This window comes from Urocampus carinirostris, chromosome 3 (genome assembly GCF_059441175.1).
Source record: "Urocampus carinirostris isolate Australia breed hairy pipefish chromosome 3, RoL_Ucar_1.0, whole genome shotgun sequence".
In the NCBI taxonomy this organism is placed as follows: Eukaryota; Metazoa; Chordata; class Actinopteri; order Syngnathiformes; family Syngnathidae; genus Urocampus; species Urocampus carinirostris.
In genome coordinates, this window is record NC_142351.1 from 35,144,102 (window position 1) to 35,170,643 (window position 26,542).

General features: G+C 37.1%; 1 protein-coding gene across 4 annotated transcripts in view; it reads left to right on the top strand.

Annotated features, from left to right (window-relative positions):
* Positions 1 to 26,542, top strand: part of LOC148369554 (MICOS complex subunit mic25a-like) — a 41,064-nt gene that overhangs the window by 1,530 nt on the left and 12,992 nt on the right. For 3 of the 4 annotated variants that reach the window (XM_088331613.1, XM_088331616.1, XM_088331615.1), the window contains exons 2-6: positions 2,268 to 2,340; positions 4,478 to 4,598; positions 6,568 to 6,697; positions 17,692 to 17,775; positions 22,060 to 22,130. In XM_088331613.1, coding sequence (XP_088187739.1) covers positions 2,268 to 2,340; positions 4,478 to 4,598; positions 6,568 to 6,697; positions 17,692 to 17,775; positions 22,060 to 22,130 — 479 coding nt within the window. Of the gene's footprint in view, positions 1 to 2,267; positions 2,341 to 4,477; positions 4,599 to 6,567; positions 6,698 to 8,635; positions 8,773 to 17,691; positions 17,776 to 22,059; positions 22,131 to 26,542 lie in introns of those variants that run through there. The other variant, XM_088331617.1, reaches the window with a different exon arrangement.

Here is a 26,542-nt window from a genome sequence, read left to right on the forward strand (position 1 = left end):
TGGATGGAAGCGTTTGCGAACAGCAGCTTTCAGTTCTTTTCAACAATTCTCAATTGGATTGAGGTCTGGACTTTCTAACACCTTGATATGTTTTTTGGTGAATCATTCGACTGTAGCTTTTGTTTTATGTTTAGGATCATTGTCTTGTTGGAAGACAAATCTCCGTCCCAGTCTCAGGTCTTTTGCGGACTTCATCAGGTTTTCTTCCAGAATGGTCCTGTATTTGGCTCCATCCATCTTCCCATAATTTTTAACCATCTTCCCTGTCTCTGCTAAAGAAAGGCAGGCCCAAACCATGATGCTAGAACCACCTTGTTTGACTGTGGGGATGGTGTGTTGAGGGTGATGAGCTGTGCTGCTCTTACGCCAAACATAACGTCTTGCATTGTTGCCAAAAAGTTCGATTTTGGTCTCATCTGACCAGAGCACCTTCTTCCACATGTTTGGTGTGTCTCTCAGGTGGCTTGTGGCAAACTTTAAACGACACATTTTATGGATATCTTTAAGAAATGGCTTCCTTCTTGCCACTCTCCCATAAAGGCCAGATTTGTGCAGTATACGACTGATTGTTGTCCTATGGATAGATTCTCCCACCTCAGCTGTAGACCTCTGCAGTTCATCCAGAGTGATCATGGGCCTCTAGGCTGCATCTCTGATCAGTTTTCTCCTTGTATGAGCTGAAAGTTTAGGGGGACGGCCCGATCTTGGTAGATTTGCAGTGGTCTGATACTCCTTCCATTTCAATATTATTTCTTGCACAGTGCTGCTTGGGTTGTTTAAAGCTTGGGAAATAATTTTCTATCCAAATCCAGCTTTAAACTTCTCCACAACAGCTTCTCAGACCTGCCTGGTGTGTTCCTCGTTCTTCATGATGCTCTGCGCTTTAAACAGACCTCTGAGACCATCACAGTGCAGGTGCATTCATACAGAGACTTGATTACACACAGGTGGGTTCCATTTATCATCGTTAGTCATTTAGATCAACATTAAATCATTCAGAGATCCTCACTGAACTTCTGGACAGAGTTTGCTGCACTGAAAGTAAAGGGGCTGAATAATTTTGCCCGCCTCATTTTTTGTTTTTAATTAGTTAATTTTTTTAAGATATCCAATAAAGTGTGTTGCACTTCATGATTGTGTGCCACTTATGGTTGATGCTTCAGAAGAAATTACAGTTTTATATCTTTATGTTTAAAGTCTAAAATCTGGCTATAGGTCAAGGGGGCCAAATAGTTTCGCAGGCCACTGTAACTGTTTCATGTGGGTAAGCTAACCCAACCCCAAAAACAAGGTCTTTAGATGGATGGGCGACACCAGGCTGTACTTGCCCTAAACACACTACATGATGGACAATAGGATACTGTAAATCGTTAATTGGTTGTCCTTGATAATCATGAATTGATAAGCTAATAGATAGTTCATTGCGATGACTTGTGCACAGAGAACGAACATTTGTACCAACTAGTTCTAAACCATATTGGAAACGAAGTATGAGAATAGACGCATGCTAACAGGTTTGTTGTGCAAATACTCCAGGTAGAGAGAATGAACAATATTTCTGCTATATAATACCACCTCTGAATACTGTTGTATCTAATGTTGCCCATCAGTCTAGTAGGCCTTCACTTGTTTTTCTCAGTTGTTTCTGCTCATTCCTTTCTGACGCGTCATTTCATCTTCCGCTGGTTCTCTTACTGTGTCACTTTTTTTTTTTTTGCCTAGAAAATTAATTCTAGGAGCTGTGCATTGTGTGGTGATCATCAGGAACATATCTGGGTTTAAAATGTAATGGTAATTCTAATTTAATTGTATTTTTGTTTTTGTTTTTTTACAACAGACTGCACATTCTATTGAATGAATTATTTGACTTTGTGGTTTTGGGTGGAGCTGCATAGAAAAACACATACACAAAGTAGAGGCGAAGTGGTTCAGTCAATAACTGTCTTTAAGTTTAGCATTTAATGAACATTTTTACTTAATAACATAAAGCGAAATAGTGTTTATTCTGGTAACTCTTCTTAATCATATATCATATATTCATGGCAAAACGTATTATAAACTTTAAAAATGAAAACGTCATTTATAAGGCAAGATTTTTACAGCTATTTGTTAATAAATGCTCAAAGTCAACAATTTAAGTGGCATAAACAAAGCATCTAAATTTCCATCTGTCCGTTCATCCGTCTGTCTTTCTATCCACCCATCTCCCCATCTTTTCTATCTTATTTTAAAACTGAAATGAACATGCAGCCCATCTTTTGGTCTAGCTTTCTGAAGATGTTCTCCAGAGGATGAGGGGCATAGCCAACATTCCTCCACAGCGTGCACCAAGAGACACAGGTATTGTTGTGATGAACAATAATAAGTGCAACATTTAAGATATACCATTTTAAATGGCCAACAAACAATATGAAGAAACGCACGACTCTGGTGAATTATGGTGGTGACACAAGGACATTGCTGCTAAATATTTGCAATCCGGAAGTCTTTGTGGAAACTGTTCATTAACTTCAGAATTAGGGTTGATAGTCAAACTAAAAGAGAATGCACAATACATGCCATTCTGTAATATTTGGTACCTTTGGTGGGGAACATATTTATATGGCCTTGATTTAAGTTATTGGTGGGTTACTTAAAAACAGTAATTAGTTACAATTACTAGTTATTTTATTTAAAATGTAACTCCGTTACACCCCAGATTACTGCCACCAAAAAGTAGCGCGTTACATCAAAAGTAACTATGAAATCATCCACATGGGCGCCACCAGGCTCTCCTTGCCCAAGACACACCATAGGAAATGGAGCCCCAACATGCTGAGTGGTTAACGGATCCAACCAACCAACTTGAATAGAGGCTAACACCCTAAAAATGCTTAAAAAAACACAAAATAAAATAAATATAAATGGTAAAGGGTCTGCATTTTTTATGGCGCTTTTCAAGTCATAGAAGACCTCTCAAAGCGCTTTACAATGTGCTGCACACTTACCCATTCACACACACACTCACACACCAATCGGTAGTCAGCCATGCAAGGCGCCTACCTGCTTATTGGGGGCATTAGGGTTTTAGGGTCTTGCCCAAGGACACTTCGACATATAACACGGAGGAGCCGGGAATCGATTAAATGAAAACTTATACACCCACTTGTGGAAGCAGTATATCTTTTATATTTCTTGGATTGTGCAATCTTCTGACAGTTTGCTGAAAAACCTCATATGCTTTTTGTCTTTGGGTTTCAAACCACTTTAAGATCTCATCCATTTCTGGGTACTGTCCAAGAAGTTTTTTTCCTGTCATGTTTTATTGCAAAACTAATTTTACAAATACATATATGCCAAAATTCAGCACACTTTTGTATTAAATTCTGTACTTACATTTGCCCAATTAATTGAGTTGATTTGCTGTTCCTGTATAAGCCACTCCCCTCTCTCTATGTGCTGCCTACCATTTATCCTGGTACACACAATCAAATATGCTCATAAAAGCTGCCCCCTTATTTGATTATATCCTTAGATGCAGTAACGACAGTTGAGCTACTACATTTTATTAATATGCGTTACAGTGAAGTGTGAATTTCCCTACGGGGATGAATAAAGTATCCCAGGAACGTATTCCTTTGTAACACATTAGTCCCAACACTGGCCTTGAATCTACAAAATATTCTATACATTTTTTCTCATAATACTCTGGGTTCCTCCCACATTCCAATTATGGTAGGTTAATTGAGCATTTAATATCACCATTCAATGTGTGATTTTGAGTTTGAAAATGTATTCGGGCTAATACAAACAGTTATTTTTAATATTCGAACAATCAGTATATTATTTAGTGGAGTAGTCAATGTATCTGAACAATTAAAATATCTATCAACAACATAACATTGGTTGAAATTTGCATTGTAGAAAACAAAGAATAATGATAATTTGTTACCTTATGTGGTTTACAACACAAACATACAAAAATGCTCATCACAATTTAAAATGCTAAACCATACACCTCCAAAATTAGCGCTAAACTGAGAACATTTGTAAATTATTTATAAAAAAGTAACACTCACTTTTGTGGCCTGATTGATAATAATAAGTTCAAAATAAAATGTGATGTTTACCAAATGTTGATTATTGAAATTAGGTTTGATACCATCATCAAAATGAAAAAATCATGAGTATTTTTAGGAAACAGAATTCTTCGTAATTCAGAATATTTTCTAAGGGACAATGTTTCTAAAGGCTTAATCATTTATAAACATGTATGGCAATTATTTTAATAATATATGAGTTAATTATAGAATTTATTGTTGAACTTCGGGTGTAAATGTGCCTTGCAATTGAGAGGCAACCAGTCGATGTTACCTGCCTACTGTGCAAAGAAGGCTGGGATAGGCTCAAAGTTGGCTGAGTGGTTCAGAAAATTGATATTAAATTAATGTTTGGAAACCATCAACCTTCTATTTTCTGTCATTTGTCATTACTTCAGGTGCTTTTATCGGCACCAGCCCTAACCTCCGACCCCAGCAGAATCAACAGGACCTGATTCAAGCAAGCACATTGCCCAACCCTGGTAATACAACCGATAAATTCAAGAAAGAGCAACAAAGGTATTGTTTAATTTTTGGATCACTAGTTTTGTACTAGCAGCACGGCAGCTGAGTGGTTAGCGCGACCGCGGCACAGTTCTAAGGTCATGAGATCGAACCTTCCGGTGTGGAGTTTGCATGTTCTCCCCGTGCTTGCGTGGGTTTCCTCCGAGCACTCCGGTTTCCTCCCACATTCCAAAAACATGCATGTCAGGTTAATTGGCCAGTCCAAATAGTCCCTAGGTGTGGATGAGCGAGTGAATAGTTGTCTGTCTCTGCATTCCCTGCGACTGGCTGGCATCCAGTTCAGGATGTCCCCTGACCACTGCCTGAGGACTGCCGGGATGGGCTCCAGCACCCCGCGACCCTACTGAGCATAAGCGGTGCAGTTAATAGAGGGATGGATGGATAGTTTTGTACTATACATGTAGTAGTGTGAGGGAGTGTCTTTTCTTGATATTGCAAAGACTCAAAGATATTTTTTCTCATACCCTGTTGTAAATGGAACCGGAAGTTGCCAATCACTGGCATAACATACAATTAAACAACTAAACTGTTGCACATATACTCCAATGTGCTTTTTGTGAAAGTGACTTTCATTTTTTGTGGTCATCTGTTACTGAACAAACATTCAAGACATATATGGTATACATCTCTGGTGAAATAAATAAATAAATGAATGAATGAATGAAATTTTATTTCGAACAAAAATAAAACTGTCTGAAAAAGAATAGGATGAATCGTATGCTTATTTGATCCTACCCCACTTCCGTGATAATTGCGTCTTCTAGCTAAATATCCTGTGTATTTACATATAACAAACACCTCAAGAATATACATATTTACATACGTTTTTTGGATGCACAGTCATTCCGTCATCATCATTTTCATCACCACCACCACTTTCACAGTCATTATCATTGCTGTCTCCATCCATTCTCAGCTTATTATATAATAAGAGTATCTTTTAAAATAACAATTCCCATTGGTGCTCATGGTGACAGCTGACTGTTCTGTGGTCCGTGTTTCCCGTCATACAAAGTGTCTTTGGACCTGCTGCCTTAAGGGGCCTGCAGGACCACAATTTTTCAGTTTCCTAATCTTTGCATTTAAAAGACAAGGTGGGGGAGCTTGAGACAGATACCTCCAGCATTAAAACACCCACTTGTGTGCCCTAACTAAGAAATGTGCAGGAATGTCTGTTTTGTGATCTTATTAAAAGTTATCTCTGTGTGATTGTATCTCCATTTATTTAGTTTTCACTATCATCACCAACATATTTAGTCACCTTATTGTTTTCTTTATAAACATAGATCTTGATTGTAATGACATTGTATAATTTAATGGTGACAGCAATATAATAACGACTATAAGAATAATCATATAGTTGATGAGAATAATAATAACAGAAAGAACATAAATAAAAACCGATTTTGAAGTCATAAAATAAAATATTTGACCTCTACATGTCGCTGTATTTCGTAGTTCTGCGGAAACCAAGTGCTATAGAGCACAAGGAATATCGCAATCTAGGGAGACCCAAAGTGACCAAACTGTAGTATTTTTCTTCATATCTTTGTGTTATTTTGGGGTAACCCATCAACAAGATGGCATGAAATCATTGCAGTTCCCTTTAGATGACCCTCATTTCAAGTGTTACAAATTTCTTGGTATAGAGCTATTTTAAAATGCATAGTGGTTACTGTATTCCTTCTTATTATTCAAATCTATATTTTTCTTGTTTAAGAACTAAGTTGGGTTTTTTTAACCACTAGGAGCCGCTCAATGATTTGCATTAAATATAGCTGAATATGAATAAAGTGTAGCTTTAAACATGTTAGAAATAATAATGGTGACGGTCAAGTTTAAATAATGAGTGACGGTCTATGCTGCCCTCTAGAGGTAGTTAGTATTATGACCATTGGAAATCATATCGAGGATTTTATCGGCCGTTTAGAAAAGGCAAAATTACGATGCCCGTTTTTTCCAGGAATGATCACCAACAGACCCTACTGAAGGATGAAGTGGCCAAGCAAAGAGAGGCAGAGAAAGGGAAGGAGGAAACTATGAAGGCAACGAGACTGCATACTTCCAAGGAGGCAGAGAAGACTAAACTACTGGTATATTTCCACACACACATAATCAGCCAACATCAGACTAACAACTTGTTTAAATTTGTATTTTAGTTGTTATATGTAATTGGTTTTAAATGGTCTGATTGAATTAATACTACCACACAGAGCGGGTGTTTTTCTGGTTCAGGTTATTTTTTAATAATTTTTACAGCAGTGTAGAGCAGTGGTCGGCAACTACCGGATGGTTGGTCATTTGATCACAATACTGTACACAAGAAGAGAAGAAAGTTGCTCTATTTTTGGCTTCTACTATATTTATTTGTGTATACACACATTTTTTTTAATCTGCCATTAACCCAAAAGTTTGGGTGCGTGTTATACATGAGGTTTTATTGTAGTTTATTACCGTTGACGTGCAGCACGGCAGTGTAGTGGTTAGCGCGTGTGCTGCACAGTTCTGAGGTCGTGAGATCAAACCTCCTGTTTGGAGTTTGCATGTTCTCCTTGTGCCTGCGTGGGTTTCCTCCGGGCACTCCTGTTTCCTCCCATGTTCCCAAAATCATGCATGTCAGGTTAATTGGCCGGTCCAAATTGTCCCTAGGTGTGAATGAACGAGTGAATTGTTTGTCCCTGTGTGCCCTGCGACTGGCTGACAACCAGTTCAGGGTGTCCCCTCCCCACTGCCCGAAGATAGCTGGGATGGGCTCCATCACCCCCACGACCCTACTGAGGATAAGCGGTGAGGATAATGGATGGTTATTACCATCGACAAATACTTCTGACCACATTTGCCCATCCTTGGATGCAATGGGAATCCTAACCACTAGACCATCCGGATTATGTGGGAAAATGCATTATATTTGATCTTGTCACACTATTTTTACCTATGATAACACGTTGTAAAACACTGTTATCGAGAATTATGAGACAGAGTTCAGCCAAAACAACTTTGAATAACATGGTACCATGTGTAAAAATAGTGTGATGATATAAAAATGTAATGATGTCTTTTCCTATGCCATGTAGATGCCTAGTGCTCTGGTGATTACACAGTAGATTTAGGGTTATTATTATTGTTGTTTTCATTATCACTAATGTAATTATTGGACCCATAAGTCTCCATAACAAGATTGTGCAATGTCATCATATACAATCCATTGCCAAGATCCAAGTTCAATTCCCGTTGCATCCATTGCTGAGCGAAAGTGGTCCGCTGTATTTTTTAACAAATCAATCATTGCTCAAATACCATATTTTGCCTTATTTTCCAGTGCGCCTTATATAAGGACAATATATGACAAAAACTCCTTTTTAGGGGTGCTCCTTATAATCCTGTGCACCTTATAGCGCAGAAATATGGTAATGTGGTGATATACAATTGTACAGCCTTGTGTATGATGCGGACCACTGGTCTAAAGTGATGCTCTAGGTTCCATATGCGGTTCTATTTAATTAACTCTTTCTAGTCTCTTCATCATTTCCACTTTTCTTTACTTCTTCCACCTGCAACCTGCTTCAATGTTTCTTCTCCATTCTGCTATTGTTCTCCCTCCCTTTAACTTGTACTGTATCCCTTCTGGTGTTTCACCCCTTCCATCCTAACCGATTTCCGTATACCTCCTGCCCTGGAGACTGAATTATCAGCGCTGTGTAAGTGGTAAATTGCACCCGAAGAGTTTTCTGGGATGGGAGATAGTACTTGTGTGTCAGTGGATTGGTTTAAAGCAGAGAGGCGAGCTTGTTTTACACGCCAGACTTGGTCGATTTCTTATGACTCTTCTCCTCTTGCACCTGCTTCCCTCCTTCCTTGGGTCCCTTTCTTTGATAAGGCATGCTGTAGTGGCGCCCTTATCTCTGCTCCAGCACTCTCCCGCTGTTAATAGAAAGTCACTAGAGGGACATGGCAGGCACAACAACCGGTCCAACAGGACTGGACATGCTGATGCCAAAGGCGCCTTGTAATTACATTCTCTTGTGCTATGAATACTTATATGCACATGCAAGTCAAGTGTGTGGCAGCTCAGCTCTCATTCAGAACTCAAATTAGATTATTTTCCTATTATCGTACCAGAAAACTTAATGGCTCAACCAACATCCACGTGCTGTGAATGCTCAAGAAGGTAATGCATTGCTTTTAACTTTTTAATCACTTTTTTTAGTACGCCATTTCAACATAATTGTCAATTATGAACGCATACTGACAAGAATTATTGATGTTTGAACATATTTATGCCTGTGGCTAAAGTATGTGTTCCCAAGTTTGTTTTATAATGCTGATGGTTTTATGGCAACATCGTTTGATGACTACTTGGCCTTTACATAGAAATTGGGCCAGGAATGAAAACTCGTTGTTTTTAAATAGTGGTATAATTTTGATTTGGAATTATTAATTCAAAATCAGTTTTGGGAAGTTGAATTTCACCATATTACAGTACATTTCTCATTGTATAGGGCAATGTTTTCGAACCAGTATGCCGGGCCACACTAATTTGCTGTGAGACCTTGTCTAATGTTGCTGCAGAAAATACCCCAGAAATTACTTTGCAAAAAAGCATACCATTGTTCAGTATCTTTGGTTTCTTCCAGTGCACAGCCGAGTAACTCTTAACATTCATCCATATTGGTAGGTGTCAGCAGATTATTGTTCATTTTCACTTTTTTAATACTTGTTATTTGATCATGTACATGTATTTAGTACAGGAAAATGTATTCAATAACTCATTTATTTAATAAAGCTGTTCAAGATTGCACTGCAACAGATAATAAAATAAATCAAACATACTGTGGTAAAAATATTGTTTTTACTTTAGCTTATTATATTAATGGAATCAAATAGATAAAAATGTATGTATCACGTATTGAAAAAGTTCTTTGTTCCACTGGCAGAACTTTTTTGCTCATTTGAATTATACTTTGTTATTTGTCCAGAAAAACACAATACAAGATGGTGAAAGTTTTAAAATAGAGTAAAATACAAAACTACAGCAAAATTATTACCTATAATGAATAACATGTTATACCTCCTGGGCTACTGTGAACAGAAGAAGATATGTAGACTATCAATTTGGGCAACATAATCAGGGTTTCAAAAACCCAGCGTGAATCTGGTGCCAGGAATTCATTTTTAAACATTTTTGACAGACCGCATGCTTTGGCTTTTTTCAAATGGTTGAAAACACTGGACAGAACTCAACAGACATTTCTATAATCCTTATCACTATAAACAATCATGGCATGGCGGGTGGTAGTGCACAACCCCACGGTGCGGAGGTCCAGAGTTCAATTTCAGCTACCACAGCCTCCCCGAGTTTGCATGTTCTCCCTGTGCCCGTGTGGGTTTCCTCCAGATACTCCGGTTTCCTCCTACATTCCAAAAACTTGTCATGTTAATTGGCCGATTCAAATTGTCCCTAGATTTGACTGAGCGTCTCTGTATGCCCTGCGACTGTCTGGCAACGACTTGCCCACTGCCCAAAGATAGCTGGGCTTTGGGCACCCTTAGTGAGGATAAGCAGCGCAGTAAATGGATGAAGGATAAACAATTATTACCTAAAAACAGTGGATAAAACATTTTAATCTAATTTGCAGTGGAACATTCCATCGTTCATTATCTTCAGCCCTTTGTCATTTTCAAATAGTTTTCCACCAATTGTGGTTTGGGGTTTGGCACATACACAACAGTGTAAAAATGTTTAGCAGTGTTTGCCCTTGCGTGCAGTGTCACCACATCCTCTTAACACCCCACAGTTTACAACCTGAGCTCTACAGATGCCATTAAACTTCTAACATGACTCATGACATGTCAAAAGGGGACAAATAGGCATCTATTTTATTGAAGCAGCAGCACCTGGTGATGAATTAGGATGTGACATCTTTTAGATTGGAGGCTTCTATTTAAAGGAGTATGCTAGTTCCACTTTCACTCTTGTCCATCAATATGTTAGTGAAGCTGCACTGGTAAATTGATCCAGATGTTTTCTTTGATTGGACTCACCTACCTACCTTGTTTACACTTAATGATCTGTCGTCAGCTGGAGAGCCGGCAGCAGCACAGCATCTATCAGAGTCGGGGAGTGTATTCAGACTTTAGTAATGGGTGTGAAAGAAACAGCTGTGTACATGCTCAGCGGATGCAGATGGGGACAAGCTTCATTACCATGATACATATTAGCTTGTGAATTTCCCAATGTTTTATCATGTACTCAACTGATTGCTCATTTAGTAAGGTCTAATGGATCTCTGTGATACAATACTATTGAATTAAAGAAAACAGGTTAAATGTGCACATTTCCAACTTTTAGGTAAGGCTTTGTTTAAAATCAATATGCTCATGTGTGATTTAAGCATGGTTTTATTTCTTTTATTTTCATTATAAGCTCATTATTTGTAATCATGCAGGGGATATAGAGCAAAAAGCAAAATAAATAATGGGCAAATATGACAAGAAAATCTGAACAGATAGAAGAACAATGGGAAAAGATGAAGGTGCCTAGTGCGCTTTAGTGGAAGGGGAAAACTGAATAAAGGAGCAGACAGGAGAGGAAGAAGCTGATAAGCTAACATTTATATCGGTAATTGTAATCTGCAGGGACTGATATGTTTTTGCATGTTAAGATATTACCTCGGCGGTTGGCATGCACGTCGGAAAATTGTTAGCGCTACAGTCTCTTCAGTAACTAATCTTTTTCGTATTTTAAACCAAAATCAAACTTTGTCAGCCTCTGACTTTTATAAGTGTTGTTTGATCCGATTTCTTGATTGATTTACAAAGAACCAGTTAGATGATGACTGAATTTTGACTTTTAAGTCACCGCACATGCAAGAACAAAAATGCTAAGTTAGTAAGCATCAAAGCCAAAACAATTGAACACTTGCAAACAATTTGTTAACGTTGCTTACATTTTAAAACTTAAAATCTGCTGACACAAAATACACCTTTTGCCTCTGCTGAGGGGTTGCCCGTAAACACAATAATTGCTTTTCAAAGCTCCGCAAGAAGCATTTTTGCCGTCTTGCAAGTTACCTTGCTAAACCGGGAGTAAGTACTTAAGAAAAGTATTTGCGTAAAAAATGGAAATAGCATTTTTAGTGCCAATTACTTAACAAAATACAGTTCCGTTTAATATTTGACCCCTAAATGTTGCTGTATCGTGTAATGCAACCAAAAACAGGTGCTGCAAAGCACAAGAAAGAATAAAAACTACGGAGACTTAAAGTGTCCAAACTGCATCATTTTTTTGCCCAGTCTTTGACAAGGTTATTGGTGTTTGGAGTACCCGTAGCAGCAAGATTGCAGACAATCATGTCAGCTCCGTATAAGTGATTCTCATTTTTTGTTTAATACATACACATTTCTTGACCTACACACGGTTAAAGAAAATGCACATTTATATATTTCATGTAATTTTTCCTACTATTCAAAACAATTCTGTTTTTTAAATGAATTAAGTTTTTTTATACCACTTGGAGCCACCAAATATTACACAATGTCCCTTTAAGGAGAAAATAAGGTAGTGGTTACTTAAAAACTAGAAAATACTTAAATGTTTTGCATTTCTGTGGTGGGTAGATCATTTTGTAAGTGGTTCATTTTCTGAAACAGTGAGCTCGCCTGTTTTTCAAGGATGCCCTTTGAACCATATAAAAGCACATTGCTGTTTTGTAAGAATTGTGACAGTAATTTTTATACAAAGTAGTAAGTGGAGGGAAATGTTTAAATCTGTAAATTCAGCCCTGTAAAACAGTTTCCAGTGACATAATTAAAGCTTAAATCAGCTGCTGATAAAGCACTATGGTCATCTTAACACTGATGTGTAATCATTAAGATGCCACAAACGCTCTGGGCACCAGACCTGATAAAAAGAAGATATTGCAATGTTCTCGTTTTCCCGCGTCCCTGCGTCCTAGACGCATCAGTTTTGCTGGGGACGCATAGTGTGGAATAAACGTGCGTCCCTGGGATGCAACTTTTTTTTTTTTTATTACCCGATTATTTTTTTTAACAAAGATTTACCGCACTCCAATCTTTTCGTCAGGCAGATCCGCCATTGTTGTTTTGGTCTCGCGGTTTAAGTTCTCGTCTGCACGCCGATCTCGGCCAACGAGATCTTGTTGCTTCGAGATGACATCATTGTTGTGGCGCTTGTCGTCGAGTTAAGGTGAAAATCAACACAAAATTGGTAATTTCTTCAGTGTCAGTAATAAGTCGAAACATAATGCAGAAAGTGATAAGAACAGCACGAAAAAACGGTGGAGAAATTCTTCAGAAGATTGCGAAGGCAAGGAAAACACGTGCGTTGAAGCGAATGACTCAACGTAAGAAAATAAAAGAATACTCCTTGCAAGAAAAGGACTTTTCTGCCAAAATGGACTAGATTATATTCCTGGTTACGCTATTAGGGTGATGATAATGGAGGCTACAAGTTCTGTGATGCGTGTACCCAGCGTGACAAAAAAACTGGACTGCATAAATCATTTTGCAATACGAACTTTCAGAAGAGCACATTGGATCGGCACAACGACAATGAAAACCACAAATTAGCTATGTAAATTCTGTTGCTGCAGGAAGAGAGAGGCAATTATGAACGGATACAACATCAAAAAGAAGACTTGTCCATGCTTTCACTGCTAAAGATAGTTAAGTGGATGGCAGTATTTTCAGTATTTTCTATAATGTACAATATTGTTAACTGAAAAATCTGAAGGGATAACTGCTTTGTATTACCAATTAACTGTGATGATTAAAACTGAATGAAAATATAGATTTATGTAATTATTTCAGCAATATTATTTTGTATAATTTACAATATTGTTGTGAACTGAAAAATCTTGAAGAGATAACTGATTTGTATTACCAATAAATTGTGATGATTAAAACTGAATGATTATATAGTTTTATATTACATGTTTGTCGCCGATTTACAATTTCAACCTCGATAACACAAAATTTTGGGGACCCATAGATCTCTGTTGGGACCCATAGATTTTTGAGCATGCGAGTCCCCGGGACCCATCACTTTTCAGAGGTAAAATGAACACTGAGATTGTATTAGTTGATTCTCTATTGAGACAATTTAACTCATATTTAGAAATGTGTTATCTATTGGTGGAGCACTAATTGTATAATGGGCAAAACTTGATCGCAAATAAAGAGCTGCAGAAAAAAAATGTAGTAGCCCAGATTGCTGTTCATCTCCTGTGTAGCTGTCTGGCCATAATTACTAGTCCAATTATTATTGAGTGCTTACTTATTGTCTGGCTGTAAGCTATGTGTTTAATAAGCCTAGTGGAGTAATTAATGAGATAGTGAGGACTAGGAACCAGCTAAACAGTCTTCTGCTTTTATCAGATGTGTTGCACTATACACACATTACCCAGAGGGAAGGAGTAAATCGATATCAAATTTTTAACTACCGGTGATATCTCAACTCAAGTTATGATTCATAGCTCTTATTGTCCATATCTTGTCAAATGAACCACTGGTCACTGGATTTTATTGTCTGTTAGCTTATCAAAGTTGGACTTGCACTAACAGTTTTTTGTTATTTTGAACATGTTTGCATCATTTGAGTCTTCTTATGTCAAGGGTTCTGGTTGTAGAATTGTTTCGTTACTCCAAATACATTGAATTCCAAAATCCATGGCCTTTGGGATGTATATATTCAATCCACATTTTGTTCTGTTGGCACTCAGCGTATGGGTGACTCGCATTTTGCTATGTCGTCAAGTCATCCCCAAGTTGTTGGTCTTCATCCAGATCATTGGTCACCATTTAAACCCTTGTGAGGGCCAACTAACTTTTTCATTCTCTGACGAGGGGCTGGGGTCAGTTTGTAAAAGAAAAAGATGTGACAATTGCAAGAGTGCCTAAATGTAAAAATGTATTGTTTTCCAGAAAGCCACAATCAAATAACCATTCTGGTTTCTTCACAGAACAAAAAACAGAAAATAAATAATAACACAGTTTATGGTATAAACAGTGACCAAATAACACTCTGTGAGTTCTTCACAGAAAAAGATCTATCTTACATAAACTTTCTTTCCTAGGAACTCTCCCATGTATGCCATTTTTGTACCAGGGGAGTCATGATTACTTGCTTTAACTGAGGCCAGTAAGGCTTCCTTTTAGGTTTTTTAGTTTCTTTTCTCCCAAGGGTCTTGCTCCTGGATGAGCTGCCATTGCACTCTTGGAGTAATTTTTAGTTGGTCGACCACTCATGGGAAGGTTTGCCACTGTTCATACCTTTCTTTCTTTGTGGAAAATGGCTCTGACAGTGGTTTGTTAGGGCCCTACAGCCTTGGAAAAGGCTTTGACTTTTAATTGAGATTTAATTTCATGTTTAGATTCTGGCATGTTGATTGTGTTCTTGTTAGTAGCCTATTTCACTTTGTTTAAGAGATTCAATTTTAGTGAATTCTTGTTTCAACACAGGTGATAGCAATCCATTTTGGTTTGGAATTGAACTGGTGGGTGGTGGTTCAGGGGGGGATGCAATTACTTTTTCACACAGGAACACATAGGTTTTTTTTTTTATTCCTCAATAAATTGAATAATAATCTTAAAACTGCATTTTGTATTGTCTTGGGTTGTCTCTGTTTGATATTAAAATTGGTTTAATGATCTGAAACTTTGGTGAGTGACCAATATGCAAAAAACACAGAAATCAGGAAGAGGGCAAATACTTTTTCACGACACTATATATTTCATCTTGTGTGCTCTTGTGAGAGGTTGTGTGTTGAGTCTTGCCTTGCTGCCGCTTATCTACCGTAGACTTTCCGACCCCTGCAGGGACAACAGAGGAGTCGTAGGATTCATTCTTATTTCCCTCTCTGGCTGCAAATTAAATCCGGACAAACACAGTGTGCATACAGAGAGGAAGAGCAAGTGTGTTTACTTTAATTGAAGCCACTCGCTTCTTTTCTTAAACTTCCCAAGCATAAACTACATCATTAATATTGCACTGACATATGAACTCGTTTAGCCACGATTTTTCAAGCATAGCATACTTGCTGCTAAATGACTCTGAAGGCTAAAACCGCATCTGAATCTTTTTTTCTGTCCTGTTTCTAAACCTTTTGATTAGATTTGGTGTTCAGCAGCCCTGCTAATGATGACAAATATTCTTTCTAGAGTGTTTATGTAAAGTTATTGTGTTGGCTTTTACCGTGCCATTGTTTGTATTACCTTAAAAAAATCCAGTCGTGATACAGTCAAGAAGAGTTTTTTCTAGTCTTATTGCTATTTCCTAGGATACCAATACAGTTTTGGTGTTTTTTGAAACTCCTCTGTTTCCAGTTAAACTCCTGAAATGCCAGATTTATGGAGATTTTCAAAAACAATTGATTATTTAAAATGGGAAGAAACTCAAACATAAATTGCCGCATGTTCAAAACTGTGCAGTGACCACCTCCAGTGTTTTTTTTAATGACGCTTTCAGCTAAGTAAATTGATTGACATTGCTCAACAAATGCTCCACAAATGTTGATTGGCAGAAGCTCCATCTTTTACATGGTATTTAAGTGTTGTGCCATAATGTGAGTGCTATTTCAATCACTGTGAAAAAATAAAAAACAACTACTGTACTGAGGAAAAAACAGGACTTACAATAAAAAAAGCATTAGTTATAATTTTTGATTAAGCCTGGCAAAGTCACTTACCTGCTGTCGCCAGTGGCGTAGCTAGGGTCCCTGAAGCCCCCATGCAAGAAGAGGTTGGGGTGTTCTGGCAAATGAGAAGTGGAGGTAGCCCTCGTAAAGAATTGCAGACAACGATTTATTTCTTGGATGCTTGCTATTACATTCTAATTTTTGGCCTTTTAAAATTGCAAATTTGCATCATAAAGTATAAAGAGTAATGATACTAAGTTTAGTTGACTCAACAGTTTTGCAATACCATTAGCAGGCAGAAGCCTGCCTATATGGACGAGCTATCCATCCATTATCTGCACCACTTATCCGCAGTAGGGTTATCTTCGGGCAGTGGGCTGGGGACACCCTAAACTGGTTGCCAGCCACTCACAGGGCACACAGACGGACAACTCACTCACTCATTCGCAACCAGGGACAATTTAGACAGGCCAAATAACCTGACATACATGTTTTTGGAATGTGGGATCAAACCGGAGCGCCCAGAGAAAATCCAAGGGGAGAGCATGTAAACTCCGCTCAGGAAGGCCGGTAGCTGGATTTGATCCCATGACCTCATGAATACAAATGAATACAAATAATTTTTACCCCCAAAAAACCCCAGAGAGGGCTTAATCTTAGTCACTAGATTACTTTGATTGTAGATAACATTGGAAAAGGCCCTAGCTTTTATCTTATCATCACATTATTTTACTCAGGGTGCGACGTTGTGCAATGTTGCAACGGAGCGTCATAGGAAAGAGTTGAGCCAAAACAATGTTGCACAATGTGGTACCGTGAGTAATAAATAGTGTGAAAAAATAAAATGCCTTTTCCTGTTGTCCAGATCCACAGTGGTCAAGTGATTACATAGAGAATTTAGGCTTATTGTCATTTTTTGTATACATGTGATGGCCATCTTTAGGGAGTGAATACTAAGTTATGATCTAAGTAAATAATTGGTACTTTCACAAACTAATGTTATATATCTTTAGGATTATTCAAATGATTAAATGTTGGTATTTCGCCCGCTGATGTATTTAAAGCTTGTTTGATTTTGAAGTCCCCGTAAATGCTTTGCAAGCTGAGGCCATTTGATCTTAAAAAAAGAGAGTTGCAGGCGTTTTTCTTCACAAACAAAGCAGGAAGATACATCTCAATAATAATGTAAATGTTACAATGAAAAATCATTTTAAAGCATTGGTCGTTGTTTCGTTGGCAAATTGAAAGATCCCTAAAATAGCATTTCACGGTTATTTTTCCGTTTTTATTATTACACAACACACATATAACATTAAAATAAAGATTTTAGCTTTAAAAACAATTACTGATCTGTTACTGCTATTGCATGTCTGTGTAATCCCCCATATATAGTTCTTTGTGGTTAATCCAGCTGTGTGTGCGTCCCCATGCAGGCTCAGGAGCTTCAGAAGAAAGAGTTACGACTGAAAGCGCTGGATGCATTCTTCAAGGAGCAAGTAGCACTACTTGAGAAAAGGGTAAATAAACACAGAAGTTCCTAAAGTTCTCTTTTGCACATTTTTAAGTAGCCGTGAGAGGGAAAACTAGAACTGTTAAGTTGGGTATATAAAAAAACAAAGTCAAACAAGAACCCACAGCTGTTGTTTGTACAAATGTGAAAGATCAGAGATTTTAGTAGCAGTCAACGACTGCAGGGAGCCTTTTTATTTGTGGGCATTTCCTTTCAACTGTCTGACATTTGCTAGGCCTAAAAAAGGAGCATTTCCCATTGAAGTGTCAGCCTCACCAGGTGCCGACCAATAAGAACCTTTGCGTGGCCTTTTGTACGGCTCGCTATTCCTCCATGCGCCACACAGAAAAGTAGTTTTAATAAAACAAAAACTGAACGTCTTTACACTCCCATTCATATGATTTGATACATGTTTCTAACCTGTCACCCGAACAATTGAACAAGCAACACATTTTAACACATAAAAAACTGATTGGCTGTTGAGTTTCCACTTGATTTTTAGTTTTTAATTTTTTGCCCACTTTTGGTTACAAACATGCTAGACATAGTTTAAAAAGCTAATGCATCTTTTGTGCCCTGTCGTTTTTGGCTCAAACTGGAATACGGTCATAAATACGTTTACACTAGGAATTTTTTTGTTGGAGTCATAGTATACTTTTCTGCGATGTGTGATTTAAAGCTCTGTTGTTTAGTAATGTTTCCCTTTTCTATTATATAAGATAAGTATGACATTTGAGCCTGGATTAGTAGACTTATATTTGCTGTGCAGCCAATGTTTTATAATCTATTTAAATTCAACCATTTTCTTTCAATCGTCACCCATTAAAATAAAAATAGGGTAAGGTTTTGCTTAAAGTTCTTGGAACAAGACTAGTAGAGTCTTCCCCTCGTAGCTTAAGGAAGACTTAAATTGTGTTCATACTATACTTTCAAACACAATTGTTTGACCGGTTTACTGACATTACATGGGAATATTCATCTTGATCATAATCTCTATTGATAAATCGACACATTTAATAAATACTACAAGTATGTGAATGGCAACGAGTCCCCCTTTAAAAAAAAATAAATAAATAACTTCAGCAATACAGCTTTTTATTTGTTGTAGAAGAGAAATGGGAGTCTATCACTGGTGACTTAGGTAAGAGGAGTGGTCATACTATACAATTAAACTCACAGTCTATCCAATTGGATCATGTAAAAAAAATCAGTATCTAGGACAAATTTGACCCTAAAATTGATGGGTTTAAGAGGTTTTTAATTAGTTTTGTCCTTATCATCTATTTTTGAACAGCCAAGGTAAAATACCTGTTGCATACAGGACATTCAGATGCACTCTAGTCTACACTAGGGGTAACAGTTTATTAGCCTATTAATCTGTCGTTACAATATTATTATCAGGTTAAATATTGGAAGTAGGGTTAAATAGACTCAGTTAACCATCGAAAAAAAAACATTTTAACTAGAAAAATCACAATTACCCAGCACTGTTGAGCTATTTTTAGAACAGGCCCGTGGGCATCCTATTCTTAGGGGGTACCCTGATGTCCGGAGTATAATCATCACATTATTTACACTGTACAAAACCATTACAATAAAGGAAGAACCTACTTATAAGGTCACACAGGTGTTGACAAACACTTTAACCTTAAAAGTCTTTAGGACAGTTTGCTGAATTCTGCAAGAGGAATATTTTTCCTAAAAGACAAGTGGTTCCAATTTATATGTAAAAATCAGGCAGCCTTCTTGAGAGTTTTTATATATTTGGTTCATTTTAAAGCAGCTGGATTACACATCCTTAAAGAGAAAATCGTCTTTGGCATGCTTTCGTAGTGTCAGATGTGCGACTATTTATGAAAGTCTCATCAGCTACAGGTTTGGTATACAGAAGCCCTCAAAGACACGCAGGCTGCAATGTGGGCGCTCCAAGCTGTGTTTGCTGTGGGGACTCAGTTGTTTGTTGACGGGTGCTGCTATGAAGGACAGAAAGATGTAGAAAGCAAACCTGTCCCTATTTTCCATGCATTGTATAATCAGGTGTTTATTGTGCACATTTGTGAATTTCTGTGCTTGTAGTTGTGTGCTTGCTTTACTGTTCCCACTACGGGCTGCAGTTCAGTTGGTTTGATTTTGCAAAATGCTCATATTACAGGATTTCAGCTTCACCTTATGAGAAAAAATGATCTCAGCCGACTGCAGCTTCTTTATTGTCTCATTACGTTTTACTCTTTTGTACTGCAGGCACAATTATATTCTTGACATGAATGACTTAATAGGATCATATTTTTTTAAACTGTTTGTTTCTTATATAATTTCTTTGAAATATATTTTGTTCAGATGTTTGTTCCTGTCATCCTTCCATACCTGGTGGTATAGTTTATTGTTAAATATTTGTAAAGACTGCTCGGTGTGTGCAAGCTTAATCTAGGAAGATAAGCAGAAAAGAGGCCGCAGTTGTTGTGGATTAGAACTCTTTAGTCCTTTTTTTCCTCGTAGGAACACAATCCAATACTTTGTTTTTGAATGGAAAATAAAATATTTTGTTTTAATTTGACTTTTGGTTTATTATTTGCAATAGTCATGTCAAGTCATGTTTATTTATATAGCCCTTAATCACAAAGAGTCTCGAAGGACTGCACAGACCAAACCAATTAAATTATAGAATTCAATTTTACATAAGAATAAAAATCCGGGATTTGTTAATTCTGATGTAAACAGTAAATACCTCGCTATAACACTGTCTTTCACGGTCTTGCTGCTTCACATATTTTATTCGCGCATTGTGTGCTGAGTTGAGATTGACAGTCCCTAATAGAGTAGGTTTGCGGAAAATAATAACAAATAAATCAGTATACAGTACTTTTGTTAGACGAATGGTTGGCTCTGTGCAAAGGGTTTGTATTTTTATTTCAATATATGTTACAATTTTTAATTATGTTATATATGAAAATTAAATGGAAGGTTCGACTTAACAGATTTTTTAATTACGCTTTATTTTTGGAACCTACCCCTGCGATAACAGAGGTTTCATTGTACATTACTTCTCACAATTTTATAATAATAATTTTATCAAAGACATGATTCTAACGAGCATAAAATGTGTCACAACAGTACCACAAATATTACAGACCAATGAAGTAATGATAAATGGCAGTTTTGATCCCTGCTATGCTGTTTTTTTTCTCATTATTACCAAATAATCCATCCATCTATTATGTGCACCGCTTATCCTCAGTAGGGTCGCAGGGGTGCTGGAGCCCATCCAAACTATCTTTGGGGAGTATGCAGGGAACACCCTGAACTGGTTGCCAGCCAGTCGTAGGGCACACAGAGACTGACCATTCACTCGCTCATTCACACCTAGGGACAATTTGGACCGGTCAATTAACAGGACATGCATGTGTTTGGAATGTGGGAGGAAACCGGAGTACCCGGTGGAAACCCACGCAGGCACGGGGAGAACATGCAAACTCCAAGAAGGAAGATTCAATCTTATGACCTCAGAACTGCACCCGCTAACCACTGCGCCGCCGTTGTCACTATGTAGTTAAATTAACCCAATGCAGTGTTCAGCAACCTGCGGCTCTGTGGTCTTTCAAATATACTTGGAAATAAAAAAAGAAAAGAAATGGAAAAAGAAGAGGGAGGGAAATTTATTTTCAAATCTGGTTCCTCTAGGAGAAACACATAGCAAATATTTTTAAAGGAACATTGTGTATTGTTTAGTGACACCGAGTGGTTAAAAATACTTCATTCATTAAAGACATAAACAATGGTTTGAATAATAATCAAAAATACATGACTTAGAACATTATCACATTTTCTTGAATACTTGTCGGTCAAGAAGTTAGTATTTATTTTACATAACCTGAGCCTCTCCTAAAGGGAGCTGAGATAATTATCCATCTTGCTCCTTTGAGTAAAATAGTGCATTTTAGTCACTTTTTGGGCTTTTTGGCACTCATTCTCGTTTGCACAACAGCATATGCGACGTCTCGTGGTCAAATATTACTATTTGTCCCTTTGATGTATGTCAAGGCTTTAAAATGTTGATAGATATTATTGAATTAATTTGATTTTTAAAATACTTGTATTAGCCTTTTATTTTTTTGTGGCTCCAGACATTTTGTTTTATTTTTTGTTTTTGGGTGTGTTATGACTCTTTTGACAATTTGGGTTCCTGACCCCTGACCCAATGAATTGTTTTCTTTCAATTGCCCCCTCCAACAAAACAAATGTCAACATCACCTAACCTGAAGATATGTTTTTCTCTTTGCATTTTGGTGTGCAGAATTTGGAAATCTATGAACAAAGCAAGGAGCAATTCCACCAAGCTGCTTCCCAGACAGAACTAAATGTGAGGTGAGGTAATCTCAAGCACATACTTGGGCACACATTCTTTTTCTGTATTGAACCCTCAAGGCTATGGCACACACTTGCACAACTCTCATGTACCACACACAGTAGGCTAATAAGAAGTAATAGATAAAGATCGGAACATTTTCTCATTTTGTAACCAGTCAAATGTCAATGTTCTCCAGAGTGACGCTTACTAATCTGATAAGTGTTTTAATTGGCTTCTTTAACTAAGCTGAGTTAAACAATGCACTCTCTCCCTGTGGTCCGTGTGTCTCACGTTGAACCTTTAATGAGCCAAAGCTTGGGGAACGCTCACTAATTCTAAGTGTTTGCAGTCACAGTAGATCTCAAGCATAAGCTTTCTGTAATAATTTCTATCTGAAAACTAACATCAATTTCTCATAAACATATCACGTTGACGACCGGAAAACTTTAGCAAACACAATTTATTTTCAGAAAAAATCTCAACTTGTGATAGAGTATTCTGACTGTTTGGCGCTTCTGCAGTGGGTGGATTCACACTGCAGTATGATTAGCACAATTGTCGCCTGAAAATTGATTTTTTTTTTACATTTTTAACCTTTTATCTTCAACAGCAGAATTGCAAGACAATTTTATGCTTTCATTGCTGCATGGCATTTTTGATGTGGTTGTCTCTTTCATTCCAAATGTTAGCATCTAGTTTTGAGAGGTGCCCAAGCCACACACAAAGTACACACAATTGTTACTTGTGAAATTTAAAACCACGTATTCGGAATCTGTTTATAATCAAAATGATGAAATTAAATGCAATGAGAAATGCAGTTAGGAGCTTATAAGAGGGTAAAGAAACATCAATTGTGTAGTCACGTTTTAATTTGCAGCTTCCTTTTTTTTCAATTAATTTCTCTTTTATTAATTTTGCCCATATGCTTTCTGTCTTACAATTCTGTTTTTTATCTGCCTATGCCGTGCATTGCTGTTAATTAAGTATCTAATCTTGCTGTTTTTATTTTGTCAGATCAGAGAGAACATACAGCACAAAGACAAAAGCAACCTCATGTTTGGCTTGACAGGCTGTCAATTAAAGCCGTTTGTGCTGTTGCAATTAAAAACATTCATTTTAAATTAGTTTGAGTCATAAATTAAAAACGTTAAAAACTGAATAAATCACAAACGTCATAAAGAAATACCAGACAATGCTTTTAAATGTTGGTTTAGCAAAGAAAAAAAAAACTGGAGAAAAAGACATGACTAAAATTGTCAAGACCTCTAAGACGTTTTGTGTGCGTGTGTGTCTGTGTGTGTCTTTGTGAATATGTGTAAGTTTTTTATCATTTACGTTACTGATGAGGAAGGGATTTATTTGCCTGATGTAATATGCTCTATTTTGAAAATGTAAAAGAATAGTGTAGTAGTATGCTACAGCAAATGCTATACAAGCAATAGCAAATGCTATAGAAGTAATAGCATTTATCTTTATAGTAGTGGTTCCCTGTCTTTTATGTGCCAGGGCACCCTTTTTTCCCATCAAAAGATGACAAGGCAAATATTTAAAAATTAATTATTGGCACCAGTATAATGTTTTTAAAGCTTAAGTTATCATGTTGCCTAAATTGAAATTCAAACGTTTTTTTGTGATCACCATGGTTGAAGAGGTAACACAGGTTATTCGTTTTGGTTAATACAGTAACCGGGATTTTACTACATTGTTATCCTGTTTTTCAAGTTACCGTATACTACATTTTCATCTTGTTTTTCTTCATAGGAAAATATCAAATATCATATCCCAGTGAACCCAAAAATGTTTTACTAGGTTCTAACCTTTTTCCGTTTTGTTTTTTAAAAAGGATAATTGCAAGATAAAAATCTTATTATTTGATTTATTTTATTCTTTTTTTTAGTGTCATTTTATATAGTCATATAAAAAATAAGTTATTTAATGTATTTCCCTGTACTACCTCATAGGATAATTAGTATATAAGTACCGTATTTTCCGCACTATAAGGCGCACCTAAAAGTCTTGTTTTTTTGCAAAAGCTGACCATGCGCCTTATAACACAGTGCGCCTTATATATGGCTCAATATTAAATTCGCAAGGTCTCACAACTACGAGAAACAGCCGCCGACTCCATTTTTCGCGCTGTGCATACTGGGAAATATTAAACGATTGGTAGTTGCCGGGGCTCGTGTTGTATTTGTTTACTAAGTGTCAAAATGGCTACCCCATTAAACTGCTTAATTCATATTCAACAAATACAGTATTTGTCTGAATCCAGGGTTATGACTGGTGAAGATGTAAAGCACAATTTACCTTAAACAAACGCAGAATTATTCAGAATGTCACGTTTGAGAGAGAGAGAGAGCGAGAGAGAGAGAGAGAGCGAGATTCTCTTTCATACGTGCATTTGTATAAGAAAATGGCTCCTGTTAAGAGACACGCGTACAACGCCGAGTTTAAACTCAAAGCGATCAGTCACGCAGCACAACACGGCAATAGAGCGGCAGCGAGAGAGTTAAACTTAAATGAATCGATGGTACGGAAGTGGAGAAAGGATGAAGATAAGCTCCGCCAAGTAAGGAAAACTCAACAAAGTTTCCGTGGCAATAAAGCAAGATGGCCAGAGTTAGAGGAGACACTTGAACAGTGGGTTGTTCAACAAAGAGCGGCAAGCAGAAGTGTCAGTACGATAACTATACGTATGAAGGCAACAGCGCTGGCACAAAAACACCGGACGTGTTGGATGGCCCATTCACTGGGATATGGTCAATTCGAACACAGCAGAAGAAGAATTCGAGGGATTCGTCGATGAGGAGCTTATAGAGTGATCTTTGTTTTTCTTTTGTGTGTTTACGTTTTACATTTTATAGTTATTATGTTATTGCTTTGCACTCGTTGTTTTTGCACATTACGAGTGTCACTTTATTGCGATTGCACTAACGTTTCATTTAAAATAACAGTATCAGACGTTTTTTTCTTTGCGTGTTGACTAAATGGACAAAAAATAAAATGATATGTCGATGTTGTTCAAAGATGTCAAAGATGTGTCACGAAAATGCTTTACCTCAGAGAAAATAATAAAACGGCTGTTTATTTATTTTGGGAGTGAATGGAGTTGTGGAAAGCTTGTTTGTTAATAAAGTTTGACCTTTTTGAATATTTTGTTGACATTCCCTTGAGCGTGGCAACATCTAGAGGTTGCATAAAGTAACTACATTCTCTACTGTAGTCAAGTCGTCACATTTATTTACCGTAAATAGCCCTTAATCCCAAAAATGTCTCGAAGGACTGCACAGGATTACAATTACAAAATTGCACAATTACCTGATCTTAAACCAGCATGCACTTATAGCGCCTTATAATGGGGTGCGTCTTATGTATGGCATAAGTTTTAAAATATATCATTCATTGAAGGTGCGCCTTATAACATGGTGCGCCATATAGTGCGGAAAATACGGTACATAAAAAGAAAAAAAAAGTAATTTGTTGCCACCTACTGAAAAAGATGAATGTTACAGATACCTATTTAATCAGCGGAAGAAAACAAAGACTGAACAATAGCACGCTTTTTTAAAAGATAAAAATGGGCAATTTTTTTGCGGCACACTACACAAGGTCTCATGGTACACTAGCGCGCTCTGGCTCACTGGAGGAAAATGATCTGGCTAAGAGAAACAAGTGCAGTAGTGCTAAAGTAAAGTGCAAAAGCTGCTTGCATAACTAACCAATTGCTAGATTCTAGCTAAAATGTTTAGAGTTTATTCATAATGGGCCCTTTTTTTAGTTACCTCACTTAATTTAGTGAGTTCAAAATCAAGCTCATTTTTCAAGCATAACAATGCAGGTCCCGTGATGTAGCTCTGCTTAGTCCACATATGATATCAGTGCATTTTTTTGCTGTCATTTTACAACAGCCTATTGTTGTGTTTAGAAATTTAGTATTGCCGTAACACGCTTGTAGCAATAAGATTAATCTAAAATTCATGTTTAGCTGATATCTCATTCATTTTAGAGTGTATAATTTATAAACAAGCTGTTTAAATTGAAATAATTATGTATTAATTATACAGGCACTTGGTAATGGTAAGTTTGTAATGCGCTACTTCTAACACTGGCTCCACCCAAATGTAATATAATGCGATGTAAATGTAAGCACCAAAGATTCCTTAAAAGACAGTGGAATCATTCTAGAATGAGCGCTGGATTTTTAAGTCACATTTTGGTGAATGATGTTTGAATTAATAGCAACGATTATGTAAGGAATAGACCACCTAGGTCTGTTTTCAACATCAACACACCTATGTGCAAGTAAGATACCTTCAGGAGTACTTTACTTAAATAGCTCATCAATATCAAACCAATTATCAGGGACATGGAAGCTCTCTTTAAAGCCAGTTGTAAAATGGAGCTCTTGGACAGCCTTCAGGTTGTTGTT